A 19,763-nucleotide genomic window follows, 5' to 3' on the forward strand; every position below is an offset into this window, starting at 1 on the left:
AAAACAACTATATAACATTTAAGCCTTCTTTAAATCCCTGGTCTTCTGGCCTTCTCATATGCCAGCTGCAATTTAATATCTGGGGCCCAACCGACTGAAATTTTCTTCATATTCAACTGCGCTCTATTCTAGGTCTCTCGTATTTTTATATCACCAAGATCCACTAGTGTAGGTCTACGTACATTACATATAATGCAATAATAGGAAAAGGTTGACATGGGGGAAGAATTTGTCCTTGAATTGCCTCACACAGAATCCTCCAAGTGAATGGACCAATCCAAGTGAGTCTGATGTTTTACACCAGTGGTTTGCTTCCCTTCCAGGCTGCTATAGACTCATCCTAAGGCCAACAGGCCATCTTCCCCTCACAGCCAGGACCAGCCCAATTCTCAACTGATGGACGCATGAATTTAAGCAACATCAGTCAGTTAGACTAGCTGTAGACCAAAGCAACATGCATTACTGTTGGTGCATATGTGCTTGAAACAATGATACCTGTTGTGACGAGTACTCCAAACACAACAAAGAAGACCTTACCTTGAAGGGTGTCCCCAAGCACTTGCAATTGTTCTACTTGCTTTTGATTCTGAATCTTCAGTTGGTAATTTTCCATCTCGAGCTAAGAAAGGGATAAAAACATCCTTTAGCATCTTAAGTTAACTGGTGCCTACTCGTCTGTGTGTGTGCATGTGTCTACAATTTCCTGATAAGTAACACAATATGGCTGTCGTGCAACTAATGAAATCCTAGTGACCTTACCAGACTGCTCCTGTTTTACAGGTTATTTTGCAGAGGTGTACAGATTTATATTTTGAGAATTAACATACTGTAAAATTTATTAGCCAGGTGGGCACTTTGGCCTTGATTACGAGTGCCATGGTGGTGGACGAGACAGTTATTGCACCCGTAAACATCAGAAACCCCATGGTTTAGAATTTACAGATTAAAAAAAAAAAACAGCATCTATTCTGAGTTTTGCCCAAACAGGACACATGGATTGTTATACTTTCCACACCACGGATGGTGAATCTGCTAAATGTAGAGAGGCTGAAAAATAACCATTTATAGTGTCCTCTGCAAGGTCATGCTAGACCAAAGATAAAACAAACAACAGAACGTCAAACAGCTTTGCTTGTAAGGGGTCAGTCTTACGAACGAACGTTCAGCGGACCACATATTTTTCCAAGCACCCGGCATAAAAAGATTTTGTGAAATGGGATCTGAGGCAAGGATGAATTCCACCACTTTAGGCAGCAGATCAAGCGTAGTCAACTGGTGCAGCTGAATCTCCATACATACAGGTTTACATTGCACAGATTTAGGTGGTGTACCCTGCCTTCTTGCTGAGGCCAAAGGGTCCTTCAAAGTGGGTTGCAGCCTGATCGGGGAAAGGATGCTCATGCCCAGATAGTCGGGTACCACACTCTTCTGGCCTAATCCAGAGGCACTAAGAAGATCTGGGATGATCGTTCCTGAGCTTTTTCCGAACTCGGAGTAGGGAGGCAGGGGTGAGAAGTTATATAGGACTCCTGTGTTCCATTCCCAATGCATCTCTTAATGAATTTTCTTGAGGAAACTCCAATGCACAAAACCTTCAAAACTGTGTATTCTCAACGGTGGCAAAAAGATCTGGCCAGTTTTCTCCCCACTGTTGGAAGATGTCCTCTTCCACCTCGGATATAGACACCACTCATAATCTGCAAGAGACAGCCTGCTTAATGTGTCTACTCTGGCATTCAGGACCTTGCTAGGTGGCTAGTGATAGGTAAAATGCCCTCACACACCAACCACTTTCAAGGGACAGAGTCTTCTGAAGCATGACCCAGGATGTCCCTCCACCCTGCTTGTTGCAGTACCGCATTACAATTGTGTTGTCATGAGAAACTGCACTGTCTTCCATTGATGGACGGCAGGAAGGCCTTCAGAGCCAGACAAATGGCCTGCTACTGCTGTCAGAGACTAGAGTTCCCTGATCTCCACCCCTTCAGCCCAGCAGACACTCACCCATCACCACAGTCAGCACAGGGTGGGGAAGAGTGAGGGGCCTGGAGCTGGACTAACTGCTTTCGAGTAGCCACACTGCAAATCTCAAGCAGTCTCCTGCAAGACCAGGATATCATTAGACATACTGTCTTGATGCTGGGCTCACTGGAACTTCAAATTCTATTACAGAGCCTGAACCGTTGGGATCATAGCCTGAATGTCCTAACTCATTGCAGAAGAGAGAAAGCCCTGAATTTCATGGTATCCAGGATTGCCCCAAAGAACGTACTGAGGGGGAGTCAGGTGGTACTTCGGCTTATTGACAGTGAGACACAAAAAAGTCGATAAGTTCGCCGTCATCCAGATGTGGTCCAAAACTAACTGTGGCAAGCCCACCTAACACAGCTAGTTATCAAGGCGGATAGCCATAACTTCCAAAGATGGGAAGCAACGCCACCATCACTTTTGTTAACACAGACGAGGGCTGGGGAGGGCAAAAGTGAGCACAATACACTAAAAATGCTCCTGGCCTACCCTAAATCGCAGATAGCATCTGTGGGACTGCTGGATGGACATATGAAAATACACATTCCGTAGGTCCAAGGACACCATCCAGTCACCCAGGTCCAGAGCAGACAGGATATAGCCCAGCGGGAGGATGTTTCATTTGTGCTTTCACAAGAAGGCATTTAGAGGCTGAAGGTTCAGAAGAGGCTTGAAGCCACCATTCTTGGGAATAAGGAAATGGCAAGAGTTACATCCACCCCTGTCTTGTTCGAGTCCAGCACCCTCTCAATAACACCTTTCAGAGCAACAACCGCACCTTTTGTAACAGAACAGACAGGTGCTTGTCTTAAATTCTCTCTGGTGTAAGAGGAATAGTGGGCATGGTGGAGAGAAAAAGGCAAGGTACAGCCATTTTGAACGATCGCGGAGGCCCATCCTTCAGACAAAATGCATCTGCATGGGAGGAAATGTTACATCCTGCCCCTCACTGGTTGGCCATGCACTATTAAGGGCAAATTAAAATGGTTCAGTGTCCCTTGTAGCAGGGGAAGAGAAAATGGTGAACTGGTGTCCCTGCTGGCCTGCATGGTACCTGCCACACCTACATTAATGGCTTCGAAAGGGACTGGGCTGTCTGCTGCATCACTGGCTGAAAAGGTTGCCTGTCCATACTAGCAGGGTTCAATAGCCCCAAGGAATGTGCATTAGCTCTGCTGTCCATAAAGTGCTCCATAGCAGGGTCCACCTCTCATTCAAAAGGTGAAACCCACCAAAAGTCATATCCATGAGGGGGCCTAAACATTCCCAGAGAATCCTGTGAAACGCATCAATGCATGTTGTGAAAGAACAACAATAGCACAGACTGCCCTCTTTAGACAATCTGTAGTGTTTCGACGTGTGGATAATACATGGCAACGTCCTGTCGATCATGGATCGTCTGGGTCACCAAGATCTCAATGGCCATGTTCGTAAGGGCATGTGTGTAATGGCTCAGCAACCAAGCACCATTTACAGAGCACAGTGATGTGCTGGTGGAAGAAACTGTGTTTGCCAAAAGTATCAATCCTCTTTGATTCTCTATTTGGAGGAGTGGTTGGAACTGAGTTAAGATTCACCTTACTGGTCAAGACCTGTACACTAAGGGCTTGGTGAGAAAACCTCGATCACCAGGCACTGGTCTGTGTTGTCCGGCCAGCTGCCTATTCACAGGTGGGCAAGAACAAAGCTTTGATCAAGTACCCATTGAAGCATCAGTAAGGGCGTTTTTAAAAGGAAGCAAGGGCACATAAGTCACTGGCCCAGGCTACAAAAATCTCTATCAGAACATTTGTGTTGGCCTCATCTCAGGGTTCAATTCTAGGGCCTCACCTGCCTTCTAGACCACCGCTGCAAATGAGCACTCTCCTCCATTGGTGGCCCAAGTGGCACATCAAACTCGGATGAGGTGTCAAGTCCAGTAGGTAGAAGGAATCATTAGTATGTATCCATGGGGCAAGCCATCCCCATCAACATCAACATCTTGAGAGTAGCCTCTGCTTGGGGGTACAACACAGCAGAGGCACTGAGTTAGAAACAGGTTAAATGACGAATGGTTGCATTTGTCATTTCGTAGCGTGACACTGGTGGGATTCAGGCCTAAGTCAGTTAGCTGCCCAACATTGACATCAACAACAATCATCTTTCAGCGCAAGTGGCCTCAGTATCAGGTTGCAAGACACGTTTGAGCATAAGAGACTGGGAAGTTGAAGCAAATGGTGCACAGGACGGTGGAAAATACACACTTGAAAAACTACATTTCACAGACTCACATGCGCAGTTCCAGCCAGTAGACGACCAGCTCAATCCGGGACCCTTCCAGGGCACTAGGGCAAACCAAATATTTCAACCCTACCTGTATAGTGTTTTCTTGTTAGGCAACAGTGTTTGTTATGGCTTCACGTTTCACTATAGTTAGCACTCAGCTTGTTTGCCCCATCGCCTATTTTGTTTTCTCTGTTAATTCCTGCTCTGTTGCCTTCTAGTCAGTTTGTATTCTTGTCTAGGCCTTCTCTCTTCCAGTGAAGCATAGGTTTCCATCTTTGGTTCACAGAAGTCTGCGGTATGGCAGCAGCAACTTAAAACATCCTCCCTGCTTGCACTGGGTAAGTCTTACACCCTCTTACCCTTATGTCTATTATTTACTTCATGTTGTCATTCTTTTAGTAATTTTATTATTTCACCTTCAAGTCGAGTGGTCGCAGGAACTGCCTTGGGACCTCGACAAAGTCCAAGTGGATCGTGAGCAGGACATACGTGAATGCCGCATTTTCTTGTGCTCGGCGACATACTGCTTTGTGCCCAATTTCGGATCACATTAAAATGCATGAGGGCACACTTACAGTATGAATTAGAGTTTTTTCACGAACCCTAACACCAAAGACACAGCTCACATGGGTCCATAACAGACATCTGCTTCCTTCAGTTGTGACAATGTTTTAGACATCATCAGAAACCAACAAAGTTGGGTACAGGAGATCCCGATCTCCATCCAAAGGTGCAAAAAGAAAGGAACTGACATCAACACTGAGCTGTACAATGTCACCTAGAGGCAGGCAGGAGCACAGCTATGGAAACATTTCTGCAACAAGTCCAGCACCTGGGGAGTATTCTAAGGTAAGGAATCTGCAGTTAGAAGTATTCATCAGAAACACAAATTTAGCATTAGGAGTTTGCACCCCACCAGTATGATGGAACTCGTAATTAGGACCTATCTTCCAGTTTTGTTCTCTTTTACCACTGTCCTGCTTTTGCTTGCAGTTTCTCACCACCCTCAAAGCCAAAGTATGTCTTGTCACCATTCTCCCTAAAAAACATCTATACAACTACTGGTTCTGGTTCCCACTCTACTGCTCTATTTAAACACAAAAAGAAAGGTAGGAGAAATTGCCACTGCCCCACAATCTCATAATCTGTTACTAAAACCACACAACAAAAGTAGGGCAGGTAGATGATTCACACTCTCAGCATCTCAAGCCGTAACCTTTTGTACTTTATTATGCACTGATATTCCAGAATGGACATCTTATGGACTGAATGGCCTCATCCATGTGATTATGGCATGCCTCATCCTTGGCCAGTCCGCCCTGTCGAGTTAAGTTGGTACTAACCCGGTGATCTCAATCTTGACCCCAAAAACAATTTGAAAGAAGGGAGCTCAGTATAAAGTATGTCCCGGTAAATGTAGGGGACCAGATGCTAATACACTAAAACAGCCTCTGTGCACGTCCTGGATATCTCCTCTATTATTAGATTGCACAAGGTAGGATTAAAATGGTTGCTGCAATTTCAGGAACAATCCTATAGGAGTGTCTAGGAGTGATGCTGGTTCACCACACTCCCATTAACGCCAACTTTTTTGTGTGGTTTTAGTCCCACTCTGCTGCTGTCTGCCACCTCCCATCACCCTAAACGTGGGTTTTGTGTTGTCCCCACTTATTTCTTCTTAGCCTCCATATGTAATCCACAAGTATTTCCTCTGATCCTTCGCCTTGTTTCAGTGGCCTCCACTAGTTTCCTTCTGTGTGTGTTACACTTCAGAATATGATCTGGCTGCACCTCTTTTCCGTTTTTAAAAAGTCTCCTCCACCATTCTATAAAAAGACTTTAAACCAAAACATCACCTTAAACTGAGCAGCTGACGACCAAGACTTGCTCTTAGTCTAAGCAACATGATGACTGTCTACAGATAAAGGAGCCACAAACCTTCCAATTTTGTGTAGTATGTGATCTGTTTCCAGCATGTCATTATCCTGAATTACCCAGTGTGCCATGATAAACAGGGATGAGAAAAACATATACCTCCTTCAGCTTAAATGTCACCCATTCCTTGATTTTTGCGGCTTTCTCTTCGATGATTTTTGCTTCTTGAGCTCTTAGGTGGACCTGAAGTAAACAAGTAGATTAAATGGATTACGAGGAAGCCAAGGCGTAGAACCCAACAATCAGGTACTGTTTAGAAGGCTGTCATTACATCAATGTGAAACGGAGCTCACTAGAATGACATTAATTCATGTTTATTCTGTAACTAGACACAAGCCAAAAGCCAGGATTAAATGAACAGGTAAGGAGGGGATTGGTCTGAGTAAATGTAACCATAGAAACACTAAAAATACAACAACATAGAGCCAGGCAACCTGAGTAACAACTTCAGAACCAGTTAGCATTGGTAATATGCACAGAATCCTAAGGCCAAGAAAATCAAAGAAAAATAAAAGGCAGGGTGAAGGAGGCTGGCCTGGTTTGTAGTGGGTACCTAAGGTACTTACACCATATACCAGGTCCAGTCATCCCTTATTAGTAAAATGTAGGCAGTGTTCTAGCAGCTTAGGCTGTCTAGAGGTAGTTGTAACAGAGCAGCTTAGGATGAACTAGGAGACATGCAAAGCTCCTGCAATACCACTATAGTTACACAGTACTTATACACAATAAAAGACAATACTCAATGTTACCAAACACAAGGCCAAAAATATCTTAGAGGCAATACTCCTTCCGGAGGTAAGTATTATACACAATATATACACTAGTAACCAAAATCAGGTAAGTAAACAGTCATAGAATAGTGCAAACAGTAGAAAATACAATATATTGCAATGGGCCTAGGGGCAACACAAACCATATACTAAAATATTGGAATGCGAATCACAAATTCCCCCCTAGGCAAGTGTAGTAGAAAGAAGGGCGCTGGGAGTGTAAGAAAACACCAAAGGTAAGTAAAGTACCCCCCCAGGGTCCAGGAAAGCAGAAGTAAAGACCAGCAAGTTTCGTCAGGACACACTACAAGTCGTAATAAGAGATTTTGCAAGAACCAAGCAAGACCGCAAGCAACTAACGCTGGATTCCTGGACCTGAAGACCTGTGAAGAGAGGAGACCAAGTCCAGAAGTCGAAGAAGAGTTCAGGAAAGACAGGAGCCCCTGCCAACCTAGAAGATGGTGCAAAAGTGGATTCTCCGGTAAGAAGAAGAGTACAGAAGAGCACCAAAGAAGATGGCTGCGGGTTCCTGCGTGGTGCAGGTGATGTCCCACGTCGAGTTGTTGGATGCAGGCTGTCAAAAAGGAGTTGCCTGGACCCAGGAGGGACCTGGGGGTCTCAACTCAGTTGGAGGAGATAAGAGGGGGCTCTCAGCACTTCAGAGAGCCCACGGAAGACCAGGCAGCATCCACGGGAGTCCCAGAACACGGGGACAAAGAAGATGCAAAGTGCCGTCGTCGCAGCACTACAAAGGAAGGTCCCACGCCGGAAAACAACTCAGCGAGTTGTGCGTCGCAGGATGGAGTGCTGGGGACCTGGGCTACCCTGTGCACGAAGGATTCTTGGAAGAAGTGCACAGAAGCCCAAGGAGCTGAAGAAGATGCTGTGCACAGGGGTACTGTCACAGCATGGGAAGGCAAGCTCTTACCTCCACCAAATTTGGACAGCTGGACCTTAGGACAGTCTGAGTCAGGTCGGTCCACCACCTGTGTTCCAGGGAGCATGCTTGTCATCAGGAGAGGAGTCCCAGAGTACCGGTTGTCGTCGCAGGAGGGTGCCTGCAGAAGCAGGGAAGTGACTCAGTCCCTCCACAGAAGATTCCTTCAGTTCTTCTGGCGCAGAGTGAAGCCAGGCAGTTCTCAGATTGTTTCTCTTGCTGGGGGAAGCAGTCTTTGGTCCAGAACAAGCCACAGTCGAGCCGCAGTCGAGTAGGTTCAAGGTATCACACCTTTTGTTAGTGCAGGTTCATGTTCTCATTGATGTGGGGATTCTCTTGCACTTTATTAGTAAGTTGTTGCAGATCTGATGTTTTGGTGCCTGGGGAGCCCATTGAATCCTAGATTTATGAGCATTAGGGGTGTGGGTGCAAGTAGCCAATGGGCCACTAGCTCCAGCAGCTAATCAGACCCGGAGGTGGCCACATCTGGTGGGTTGTGGCACCTTTTCTATCCAGAACCCCCTATGATGCGTATTTTCAAGATGCCAGGAGTCTTCCTCAGCCTACAGACCAGGCTGCCCACCCTAAAGGTGTGGCTAGCTTTCTGCGGGTGTACGCCTCCTGACTAACTCATTTTTCCGCATGTCTGGGTGCAAAGGTGCATGGGGCAGGGGAACAGCTTTGCCATTCACTGGGGGACAGCCGGCTTGCATATCAGAGCAGGTGTGCCCTTTGAAGCTCATCACCTTGATTTGCCACTTCACCAGCCTTCCTGGGAGGGAGGTAGGTGTGACCTCCTTCCCATCCAGGCCATTGTCCCATCTCCTGGGAGTATTCTCACCACTGCTCAGGTAGTCAGAATCCTGTCTTAGAGGTGGCAGCTGTGAGCTGGCAGCCAGTGCACAGGAAAACTGGGGCAACTTGGCGGGGAACCCCTATGGTTGCTTTCTGGGTCCATGGCACATCGCCCTCAACACACAATTTATGTCAGTGGCGAGAAGGCACATTGTTTGATACCAAACCTGACCTATTTCAGCAGTACCATATTGGAGCTGCTGACCTCGGGTTTGCCCAAGTGCCAGCCCATATTATCCTATGGACCGGTGTTCACTTACAGTAGCCTTTAATGGAAAAGGCCTCTATAGGGACATATATGCTTGCACTTATACATCCACACCTTTAATATAATGAACCCTGTCTCATGGGCTTAGAAGGCCGCCCTTAGGGGTGACAGACATTTATTAAAGATGGTGCTCTTCGCCGTGCCACACATGGCATGGGCACGGTCGAGTACGAGCAGCTTGCACCGCTCCTCGAGCCTGCAATGACAGGTCAGCTGCCAGTATTTTACTTGGCTCACTCAGGGTGGCGTAAACCGTGCTTCAGGCCGGGGTAACCCCTTTAAAACACTGGTACCATATAGTAGGGACTTATAAGGGGGTTAAAGTACTTGCCATTTGGATACTAATTCATAGTTATCAGTTTATGGTAACAGCACTGGCACTGGAGCCTGGTTAGCAGGTTTCAATGCACTTTCAGAGTCATAACCAACAGCATCTACAGCAAAATGGTCAGAGTGCCCATCCAGAAAAGGCACTATATAAATAGACAAACAAAATTAAAAATTGAAAAATGAAAAAAGTCCTTTGTGAAAGAACTTGAAATTGAACACTGAAAATTAAGTTGGTACCCACAGATTGATCTGTGGGAGCAGTGCAAGTACATCAAATAATATAGTATAGATGATGGGACACCTCCATTGAATTTGGAAACTCTGCACCCTTCACATTGAAATAAAAAATTGATTTTATTAAATGTATTTGTACATTACATATTTCATCATTTATATATTTATTTGATGAATGTTTGTTTCTGCATTTATGTGTATTGTTTTGAGGTTCAAATAATCGGAATTGCTTAGGCTAGAGTCCCCAGCTTCCTGTTATGTGTCAGTACGGGGTCCCCATATTCTGGTAATGGAGTGGGGGTCGACAGAAGTAAACAGGTCAAGAACCGCTGCTCTCAAGTGTTCCTGCCATGCTCCTCTTAGTGGTTCATCCCAATCAATGGCCTGCTCATCTCCAATGCAATGTGTCCCCTCACCCTCTGTGTTCATCCATCGCTTTTGAGTACTACCCTATGTCGACCTTTTAGAGGCCATCACTCTGGCCTTGTCAAGTACTTGGAGTCCCCACACAAACTGACAAAGCAGAAGCGGGGCAGCAGTAAGGTCACTGAATTTAAATGGCGACATCAGGCACTAAGATTCAGTATGCTAAGTGCATGCAAGTTCACTAGGAGAATTACTATGGAGTTGTAGGGAGATGAGATTTTGAATGTCTCAAGCAAAATAAAAAATGAATTAATGAAAAACATGGCCAAACCTCAACATAAAAAACTCCCATCTACAAGGACAAGCAAGCATGCAATGATTCTGTGAAGTGAAAAAAATGTAAAACACTGCATCGACAAGAAAATCTAAACATGTTTTACAAACACTGGGAGCCAGATAGAGAAAAGTGAAGAGAGGCTTTTAGTGCTACATTCCAATATTCAAACTAGTACTCAAAAAAGGAGGAGGGGAGATCAGCAAAATCCCACAGTCCAGGAGTGCTTCAATTATTCGCTCCCTCTCTTATGGGGCATGAATTTGATGCCGAGGAAACTTAAGATCATTCTCTTTATACCTTTGAGGTTGCTGCACTCCTGGCAGCCCCCAGAACACATCTTCAAATGGCAGTGATGCCCATGTTCTTCCTGGGGCATCATCACAGGAAATATGCTATTTTTGCTAGCTCCTTTTGCCTCTTGTGGTGTTGATATATTGGCCGTCCCCTGCCCCAACTAAAAGCCTTTTTTAATTTTTGGTTTGGAATCTGGGCCCCGTGAAATCCCAAAGCCACTCAGCCAAGCTGGCAGGCCAAGCACCCTACCTGACTCTGCTGTGTTAGCATGTGAGCCAGTCGGCACAATCTTTGTTCCTGCCAGCTCCCAAGTATGGGAAGAGGGGATGGGGGCAACACCTTGACCGTGATACTCAGGCACTGGGGAGCCCCAGGGCCTCTCAGGCTTGGAGGATGGCAGCGCTTAGCTTTCCTAGGCCCCGGAACTAGCGGCCCTCCGCAGCCATTGCTGAACCAGAACAGGCTTGGTTTCTTTTGTTGAAACAATTTATGATCAAAAGGGCAATTTTTTCATTCCACGGTCCCTGGGGAGATAGGCCCTCTGGGAACAATTTCTAATTAAGTGGGTGGGCACACACACGCCCTCCCTGGCCAATTCTTCCACTGCTTTTGTGTGTGCGGACATGGGTGGCCCCCAGGGAAATATGAAACCAAACAAAGCAGGACACCATGCATGTCCGAGCACAGGCAGTCATCCCTCTGCCACTTCTTTTTTCAGGCCCCACTAGGGCAAATTTGACAGTGGAAGTGGTGCCTTGCTCCTGGTGGCAGACCAGGACTGTTGGCTTTCGGCATCCTGGTATCTAAAATGTTATTTTTGTTTGAGAGCTTAATTTCCTTTTGTCTACTTAAATCTGTCATCTGGCAGCACCTGGCATTCCCATCAGCTTGGGATCACCTCCAGCAGTACAACCTGCAGATGTCAAGGCAGAATACCTGCCATGCCTATGCTCTTCAAGTCTCGCAGCCGGCATGGTGACCTTAAAGGCACCCGTGTGATAGCAGAAGTCAGAGATTGGATATCTGATGAGGGTTATCAAGTCTGCATAAGTTACACGGGGGAATCCCTCTCTTTCAGGGTCTGGACTTCTCAGAGTTCTGCAAGATCCATCTTCTCTCTCCCCTTCTCATCCCTGTGCAGAGGTTTTTAAGTGGGGGCAAACATTCCTGTATATAAACACCATGTCCAGTCTCAAGATGACACATCATCACTTCATCACTGTCCAAACCTTCCTGTACAGCACGTTGGTACATTTCAAGTTAGCAGCTTGAAGTGGCTTGTTGAAAGACGTTTCTACAAGCCTGAAAGCACACTCCTAACTGCCACAGCTAGCTGGCCCCTTCAACCCTTCACATCAAAACATTCAAGGGGAGCCCCTCCTGTGGTTGGCTCCACTGTTGTGGTTTTAACCCCTTTGGCCTCCTTGAGATGTGCCTTGTGGAGCAGTCTAAAAGGTAATTATCCATCCCACTCTTTTTCTAAGGAACAGGCTCTAGCGTTGGCAAATGGCCCAACTGTGTGGGGAAGCCACCTTTGATCCTCCAGTTGGTCAGCAGAGTAAATAACGTGGAGCAGGAGAGGGAAAAAAGCCTAGAGTCTAAGTAGGTGATGAGTCAGAGAAACATGAAAAATCCTCTGTGCCAAAAGGCTATGACAAAAATACATTGAATGTGCACCTGGGTTCCATTTTCTCATAGGAACGGCAGGTCATGTAAGTTTCTAGGCCTACCTATGGCACAAGTGTATTTTGGTGCAGATTTCAGCCATGCTGAATGAAACAGTAACAACACGCTCTTATACAGTTAAGCACCACAGACTTACACTAGTAATGCCCACTCATGTTCTAAGGCCTATTTAGGTCTGCACCAAGCACTGAAGGGAATTTCTGAAACAGGCTACCTGTGCACAGATACTGGACTGATCTGGGCAGTGTTTCCACTCACTGAGCCTGCACAGGTGTGCACACAGGTTCACATGGAGCCTATACAAAGCTTTTTACCCCAGCTACACAGCAGCAGGCCTGGTTTTAAAAGCCTGTCTCTAGCGGCTAGCCCTCGTACTCCATTTTAAGGTAGTTTACATTGAGGAAGATTCACTCACAGTTAAAGTCCAAAAACCAGGTAGTCGAAAAGCAAAAATATTTAGGGGGTTTAAATGGGTTTGAAACTTTTACCTGAGTCAGAAATTAACATAAAGCAAGACGCACTTAATGACAGCGACATGAAGTGACTGGCATTTAGGAAGACAGACAAGGATTTGTCTGTGAGAAGTGCTAATCTAACATACAATTCATGATCTACCTGTTTCTCCAGCTGCGTCTCCAATTTCCGAATGAGATCCTCCTTCTCCTGCACCACGCTGGTCAGTTCTTGGTACTTCTTGTACAAGGTGCTCTCTGATTCATTTGTCTTCACATCAGCCAGTTTTAGCTTCTCCTCCATTGCTCTGACCTGCAATGGAACCCTGAGAGTTACACTGAACATCATGCAAGAAAACATTATCGCTGCACATCGCTGCCTAATATAGGGCTGCAGATGATTCACAAAGGTTGACACCAAGACTATGCCGACTCTGTGGCTGATACTCTTTCACTTGTTAACCCTGACCAGTGGCATCCACTGCACAAAATTAAACCTTTTAATGTCACACATACTATACAAAAACAAATATGGCAATAAATTAGATGATCTAGAAATTGATGCTAATTTAAGAATTTCTGTTAATGATCTAGGCTAAAAATCCTAATTTGTTACCTCAAATGCTTGTAGGTCATTACTACAGAACTGAATCTACTCCACACTTGGTTTATGTCAGTGGTCTGATGACCTCACTATAAGACCTTCTACAAAACCCAAACTATGATTGTTCACTTAACCATTAATAAAATGAGTCTGATCTTCCTCCTCTAAGCGGATGTGTCTAGATTTTGCTCCAATGACTGCTTTGTTGGAGACCCCTATCACCAAATGTAAAAAAATATATAGCCATTAGGAAATACTGTACCTGCTTCTCTGCCTTCTCTGCTCTCAGTTCAGCCTCAAAAACCCTCTGCTCCAGCTCTTGCATCTGCAATGTGAGATAAACTAGAATTAAAAACGTTTTAATGTGACATCTCCTGCGCTAACATTTAACAAACACAAGCATGTCATGTTCTTCCATTCATGTGGAACCTTAACCTTCATCAGTTTGTATGTCATTCCCTCCAAACGCCAGATCAGACAATAATGCACTATATATATATATATATATATATATATATATATATATATATATATATATATATATATATATAAAATTAGATTTTTGCACATTTTTACTTATCTAATAACTTTGTGACCCTAAAGCTCGGACTTTGCACGACCTTTTTGATGTGTGCTCACGTGAATACCCAAGTCACCTGTTAGGAAGCATCAAAACTGGGTCATGTGGAATTTTCAGGCCTCTGGTAGGCAGACTGTTTTGGCGCTCAGTAAGGTTAGGTAGCACTTCAGTTCACTGTATCTCTGTAATTTTATGGAAGCCATAATGTTTTTTAACAAGTCAAATAAGTTCGCTTTTTTAAAAGCTTCCATGACAAAACAACTGATGTTAATAGGTGAGGTGCAACGTGAAGTTTCCTTGCTGTACGTTTTTCACAACTCTGAGACAGTCTGCGGGACAAACAGTAGGTAGCCTTTTCAAAAATACTTCTGAGGCTGCACCCCTGGAAGCAATATTTTTAACACAATACAATCTAAGGAAGCTGATTTTCTAGGTCTCTTTTGAAAGTCATCTTGTTTTTTTGCTAAGTAAAAGAGGTCCAAGAAGCTGAGCTGGTCAGAGCTACTTGTACTGCACTACTTTGTTCCTCCAGCGCAGGAATCTCCCACCTTTTCTATAATAAGAGCTACTTATGTTCAATGAAAATCACTATGAGCTACTAACACAAATGATTAATGTTACAATAGTGGCTATTTCAGCTAAAATTCTGATAGTGGCTATTGCATGCAGGACTGCCAGCGGCAACCACCTCACTGCATCAGGCAATAATGTCAAACGCCACATCAGTCATGTACACATACCTCCTGGTCCTGGCAACTTGGAAAGCAAAGCAGTAATAAGACTCCCCAGCGCAGCACGAACTACCATTTAATTCTGTATTAGATACTTTATTTCTCCAGATTTCTCCAGATCAGAAAACAGACATGTTTTACTTTTAAATGCATCTTTTAAATTTTGGAAACATACCTAATTCAACCAAACAAAAACGTTTATTTTACTAGGTTGAGATGCAAATAGAGAGCTACTCGCGGGTAGCTGGAGAGCAGCATGACGTGCGGATAGGATGATAACTACCATTTCTGTGGGTAAATCAGATAAACTTAAGATGCCCTGCTCAATTTCCAGGCATGAAGGTGGAGGCTTTAAAGTTTGGGGTGCAGAACGTATCACTCGGACAACGAGAGGAGATCCACCCTGGAAGCTGGAAAGGAGGACACAGAGAAAGACGCTTTATATCCTTGTAACATTGCCTTCGAAGCCGGACTGATGTGATTAGATTCACAGGTGTCCTATCATGAGGTAACTTCCTCAGAAACTGAGGAATCAGAAGGATGGGAGGAAATGCGTAATGGGAGTGGCAAAGTCCCATGTAAGAGGAAATGCACCCTGCAGAACTACCTGGAGTGGAAATTGGGGGGCACAAATTTGAGGGCAGTGATCATTCTCACAGGGTGGACTAGAGATTTATAGAGATGTGTCTAAAGAGGTAAGATGGAGATGCCACTCATGATCAGACATATGACGCAGACTAAAGTTGTCAGCACTCATGTTCAGGTGATTGATAACCAAATAAATCCTTTGACTCTAATCCCAATTCTACAGCGTTAGTACTTTATGGACCAGAAGATGTAAGCCCACCCTCTGTCTGGTAACATACAACACTACAGTTGTTTTGTCCATAAGGACCTGGACCGATAAGCCATGAAGTGATGGGAAGAACACTTTCAGTGTCAGATAAATGGCTCGATGCTCGAACAGGTTGATATGACACCACTGCTCTGCTGGAGTACAGGGTGCTCGGGTCTCCAAAACTTTAAGATTAGTAACCCTTAAAGTGGAGAGATTTGTCTTCAATGTGGCCACTCCTGGTCAGGGCAGAATGATCGCCCATCTATGAACTTCCTAGTCACTGAACGCAACTGAAGATCTTTTGCAGTCTTCAGGGAAATCTGAACATTATCTGACAGTCGGCCCCAAAGCTCACCTTGGAATGAAGACCCTAATGAAGGGTACAAATGTGCCATTGGTCATGGATGACCACCAGGACAGAATGCTAGAAGACTTAACAGGTAGAGGGCGGTCAGGAAAAAAAGAAGAGTCCCCGTCCCTAAAATATAGGGATCACATCCTCAATCCTCCATTGAGGTGGGAATGCTGTTAGCCACATGGTGCCCAACACCACTCTGATGTAGAAGCAGTGTTGTGATGGCTCCAGGTGTGCCTTGAGCAGGTTTGATGGCTAACTCCAAGTCAAACAGAAAGGAAACTGTGGTCCAACACCAGCTACAGCGATTCCAACTTCAGCAGAAAATCGCGGTGGTATAGGAATATGGATACCCCCATCCTGCAAGGATGCATCATAGCCACAGCTATCTCCTTGGCAAAGCCTTGAGGTGCCAATATCAACCTGAATGAGAGGACTGAAAACTGGCGGTGTGTGGAACCCACCACAAAATGCAGGTACCTCCTGTGAGACATCACGAGCAGTTTGTGAAAATAGGTGGCCTGTTAGTTGAGGGACACCATCTACTCTCTGAGTCCCAAAACCAAAAGGACTTGGTAAGCGATAGCATCATGAATTTCTCCTTGCAAAGTAAAGCATTCAAGACCTGATGGTCGAGAATGAAAAAGCCTGCTGTCCTTCCTGGGTACAAGAAATTATCACAAGTAACTTCCCTGCCTGATCTCTCGCTCTGGAACTACTGCCACCACCCCTTTACTCAGAAAGGCAAATATTTCCTGTTTGAGGATGTGAGCATACCCACCTGAAGGAACAGAGTGGACCAGAGAAATAGGAGGGGTAACTCTTGGAAAGAGAGGCCATTTCCCTTTTCCACGATCTGGAGGACCCACCTTTCATATTGAGGGCTTTCCATGGTCCTAATGGTGCAATACACTTTCTTCCAAAGGATGCATGTGATCCCTTGAGGATGAGCTAAAACAATTTTACAGGTGGTGCAGAGGAAGAGGAGGAGTGGTGGTGATTGCCAAGTCGACCTTTTGATCCAACATGTCCTCAGTGTTGTCAGGGAAACTGCTTTGGCTGATGTTGCATCAGCTTGGAGGGTTGACGTTGGAGAAATGGCACACCCCTAGAATAACCATGAAACTGACTTTATTGCAAGTAGAAATGGCGGACAGGGGCAACCACTCCCAGAGATCTAGGTGTAGCTGGCCCCTGCTTATGGCTGAGTCTGCTGTCTCGTCAAACAGGTGGAAGCCATCAAAAGGCATGCCCATCAAGTCGGCAAGGCCATGCACTGAAAAGCCCATGGAGCAAAGCCAGATTTGGTGGTGGACGACCACTGATGAACCTACAGTCTGTGCCACAGAGTCTACCATGTTCATGCCGGGCACAAGATCTGCTCTTCTGTATCCTGCCCACCCCAAACAAGACACTTCCGTGGCCAGGCCTCAGCACAAGACCTGCTTTACTGGATCCTGCCCATCCCACAATGTGGTCCCAGAGGCAATACAGGGGTAAAGGCACAACCATGGGCACAATCTGCCGGAGTGTATGATAATACTTTAACCATCCTATCACCTTTCATATGTGCCACTGACACGCAACAATGTGGCATCAGGGGGGTGGAATTTTATAAAATACCTACTTGTCCATGGGACAGGTTGCTTCATAAATCTACTTGTCCTGTAAAAAAAATAATCTGCTTGCCCCGCCGGTACCATATAGTGTGACGACAAATTATGGCAGCAATCTCATTATATAAGAGCTCGGTAATAATAGTCTCTCTGGTTGTGCAAGGGCTCAGACTATTGTAGGGTTTGAATACTAGCAATTACCTTATTTTGCACCTTCCAGCAGATCTACATAATAGGGCTGGAGATAGGAGTAAGCAATAGTTCCATGTTTGAAGTGCCCTTTCGAGTCTGTATAAACCTACTAACTTACATGTCTTCGGGGTTTTTACCAGGTCTTCTTTAATCTTTTACCATAATGAGAAAGGTTGGAAATTTACTCCTGATGTGGGCAGAAACAAAACTTCTTCCAGGGTTGGGATGAAGTGATTGGAGAGAAAGTGAACCTGTAAATGCTCATCTGATTTTCGCACGAGCAAATCTACACATACGCATTTGCTTGTGATAAAATATTGTTTACAAATATTTTCTAGGAGTACGATATCCTAGCCTATGTCTGTAATTTCTTTTGAGTTCCTGAAAATTGTAAATCTGCATTAATGCAGGGACATATACCATGGGTACACTTTTGTGATTTTCTTTAAGAATTAGGCACCTAATTGTTTTCCAAGACCTTTTGTTTTTATTGAAAATTCTCTCTCTCTCTATCAACTGGCTTCACTGTAAGTGACAGCATACTCCTCTTCACCAAGGTGCATGTTAGCTCATGAAGTCGTTTTATTCAGGGCCAGGAACTACTGTGGCAATGTGTACTTTTTGAGACCAAAAAATATTTTTGCTGTTACCAATGTTTGTTATGATGGTGAGGCCCTGGGCAACTCCCACGACAACAATGTTTTACAAAAACCCTGTCAAAACAGGACATGCATTGACAAAACCAAAAGGCTGACCACCAATGTCAGATCTATTGCCTTTGCAAATGCTTGTTTATTTTCATGTTTTCCATAATTATGTTGAAATTGGTTACACTGATTTGTCTATTAAGAACATTTCGGGGGAAATACTAGCATACATCAACACATTTTACTAAATGATACTTCAAAGAAATGGTACCTAAAATTTCACAGTAGTTTAGCAAAACTTTTTCCTAGTTGCATTGTTAATGAGCATTTTATTTTGAAAGCAAAAAAATCACTCTTGCTTTCAAGCTTGTGCAAATACTTACATCTACCCATAGAGCACTCTGGGAGCATTATACATAGCTTCTAATTGTTGAACTGTGCAAACATGTCACATTTTTATACTGGAAACACTGTCAGTAGTACAGTCTGAGTACTGAAAACACCTTATTATATGTACCTAAACGTTTAATGTTTAAACTCTTTGCATCATCCATAGAGCCTGCCCAAGGGAACTGGCCACTATAACAACAAACTGAATTTAAACAATACAAACAAAATATGACAGCACTCCAGGCTAGTACCACAGGTCATAATACCGAATAAGAATACATTGCAGGCTTCACTTTCATGGTACAAGCCACACCCAAGATAATTAAATCGACTGCTGACTCTGGAGAGAATCCAGAATGATAACCCTTCTACCAGTATAAACATAGTACAGAGCTATGAACCTGCACACAATGACACATATGTTAAACAGGCTTCTAAAGAACTCCTACTCAAGGTTCTTGTCGCACTAGAATAAAAAACTAATTTCAGGTAAAGGATGACTTTTAGTAAAACAAGAAGCTTTTCTTTAATGTTTTCTGAAAAGAAGATGGCATAATGCAAGTTTGATACCCAACAGTAAACCATAATTTGGGGGCGAAAACTGAAAAAGCATAAAATGCAAGTGAAGACCTACAAAAAGTTGGAACTGTTAGAGGAGAGTTGAGATGATCAAAGGTTGCATGCAGGTTGGTGACTACATAGCTTTGGTGTGTAACTGTACAAAAACAAAAGACGCAAGCACCTGAATAAACCTGGGGAGCCCCACCCAAATAAGCGTCACAATGACCTGACATAAGGTTGGAACATAATTGCACCATCTCAACCACAAAATATGCCTCTCCAACCAGTACTAAAAGTAACCGCTGCCACTCTGCACCTGAAGACCCACAACCTGCTTAGTGACATAGGATTCTAACCAAAGCTCCTCCACACACACTTTACAGACGTAGTAAACCATGTCTCCCCTTCCTCCTACCTCTAACCACAAGCTGGAGGACAGTTATTCTAGTCTTTCTGGTGGTCCTCCAAGTATCAATTTGATTTAATCAATTT

At 44.5% G+C, this 19,763-nt stretch overlaps 1 protein-coding gene across 2 annotated transcripts in view; it reads right to left on the reverse strand.

Annotated features, from left to right (window-relative positions):
- PLEKHH1 (pleckstrin homology, MyTH4 and FERM domain containing H1) overlaps positions 1–19,763 on the reverse strand; it is a 277,931-nt gene that overhangs the window by 158,093 nt on the left and 100,075 nt on the right. For both annotated transcript variants that reach the window (XM_069208829.1, XM_069208828.1), the window contains exons 3-6: positions 13,624–13,686; positions 12,921–13,070; positions 6,328–6,411; positions 538–619 (exon numbers count right to left, since the gene is read on the reverse strand). In XM_069208829.1, the coding sequence (XP_069064930.1) occupies positions 538–619; positions 6,328–6,411; positions 12,921–13,070; positions 13,624–13,686 (379 nt within the window). The remainder of the gene's footprint in view (positions 1–537; positions 620–6,327; positions 6,412–12,920; positions 13,071–13,623; positions 13,687–19,763) is intronic.

The sequence above is a fragment of the Pleurodeles waltl genome, chromosome 9 (genome assembly GCF_031143425.1).
Source record: "Pleurodeles waltl isolate 20211129_DDA chromosome 9, aPleWal1.hap1.20221129, whole genome shotgun sequence".
NCBI classification, from domain to species: domain Eukaryota; kingdom Metazoa; phylum Chordata; class Amphibia; order Caudata; family Salamandridae; genus Pleurodeles; species Pleurodeles waltl.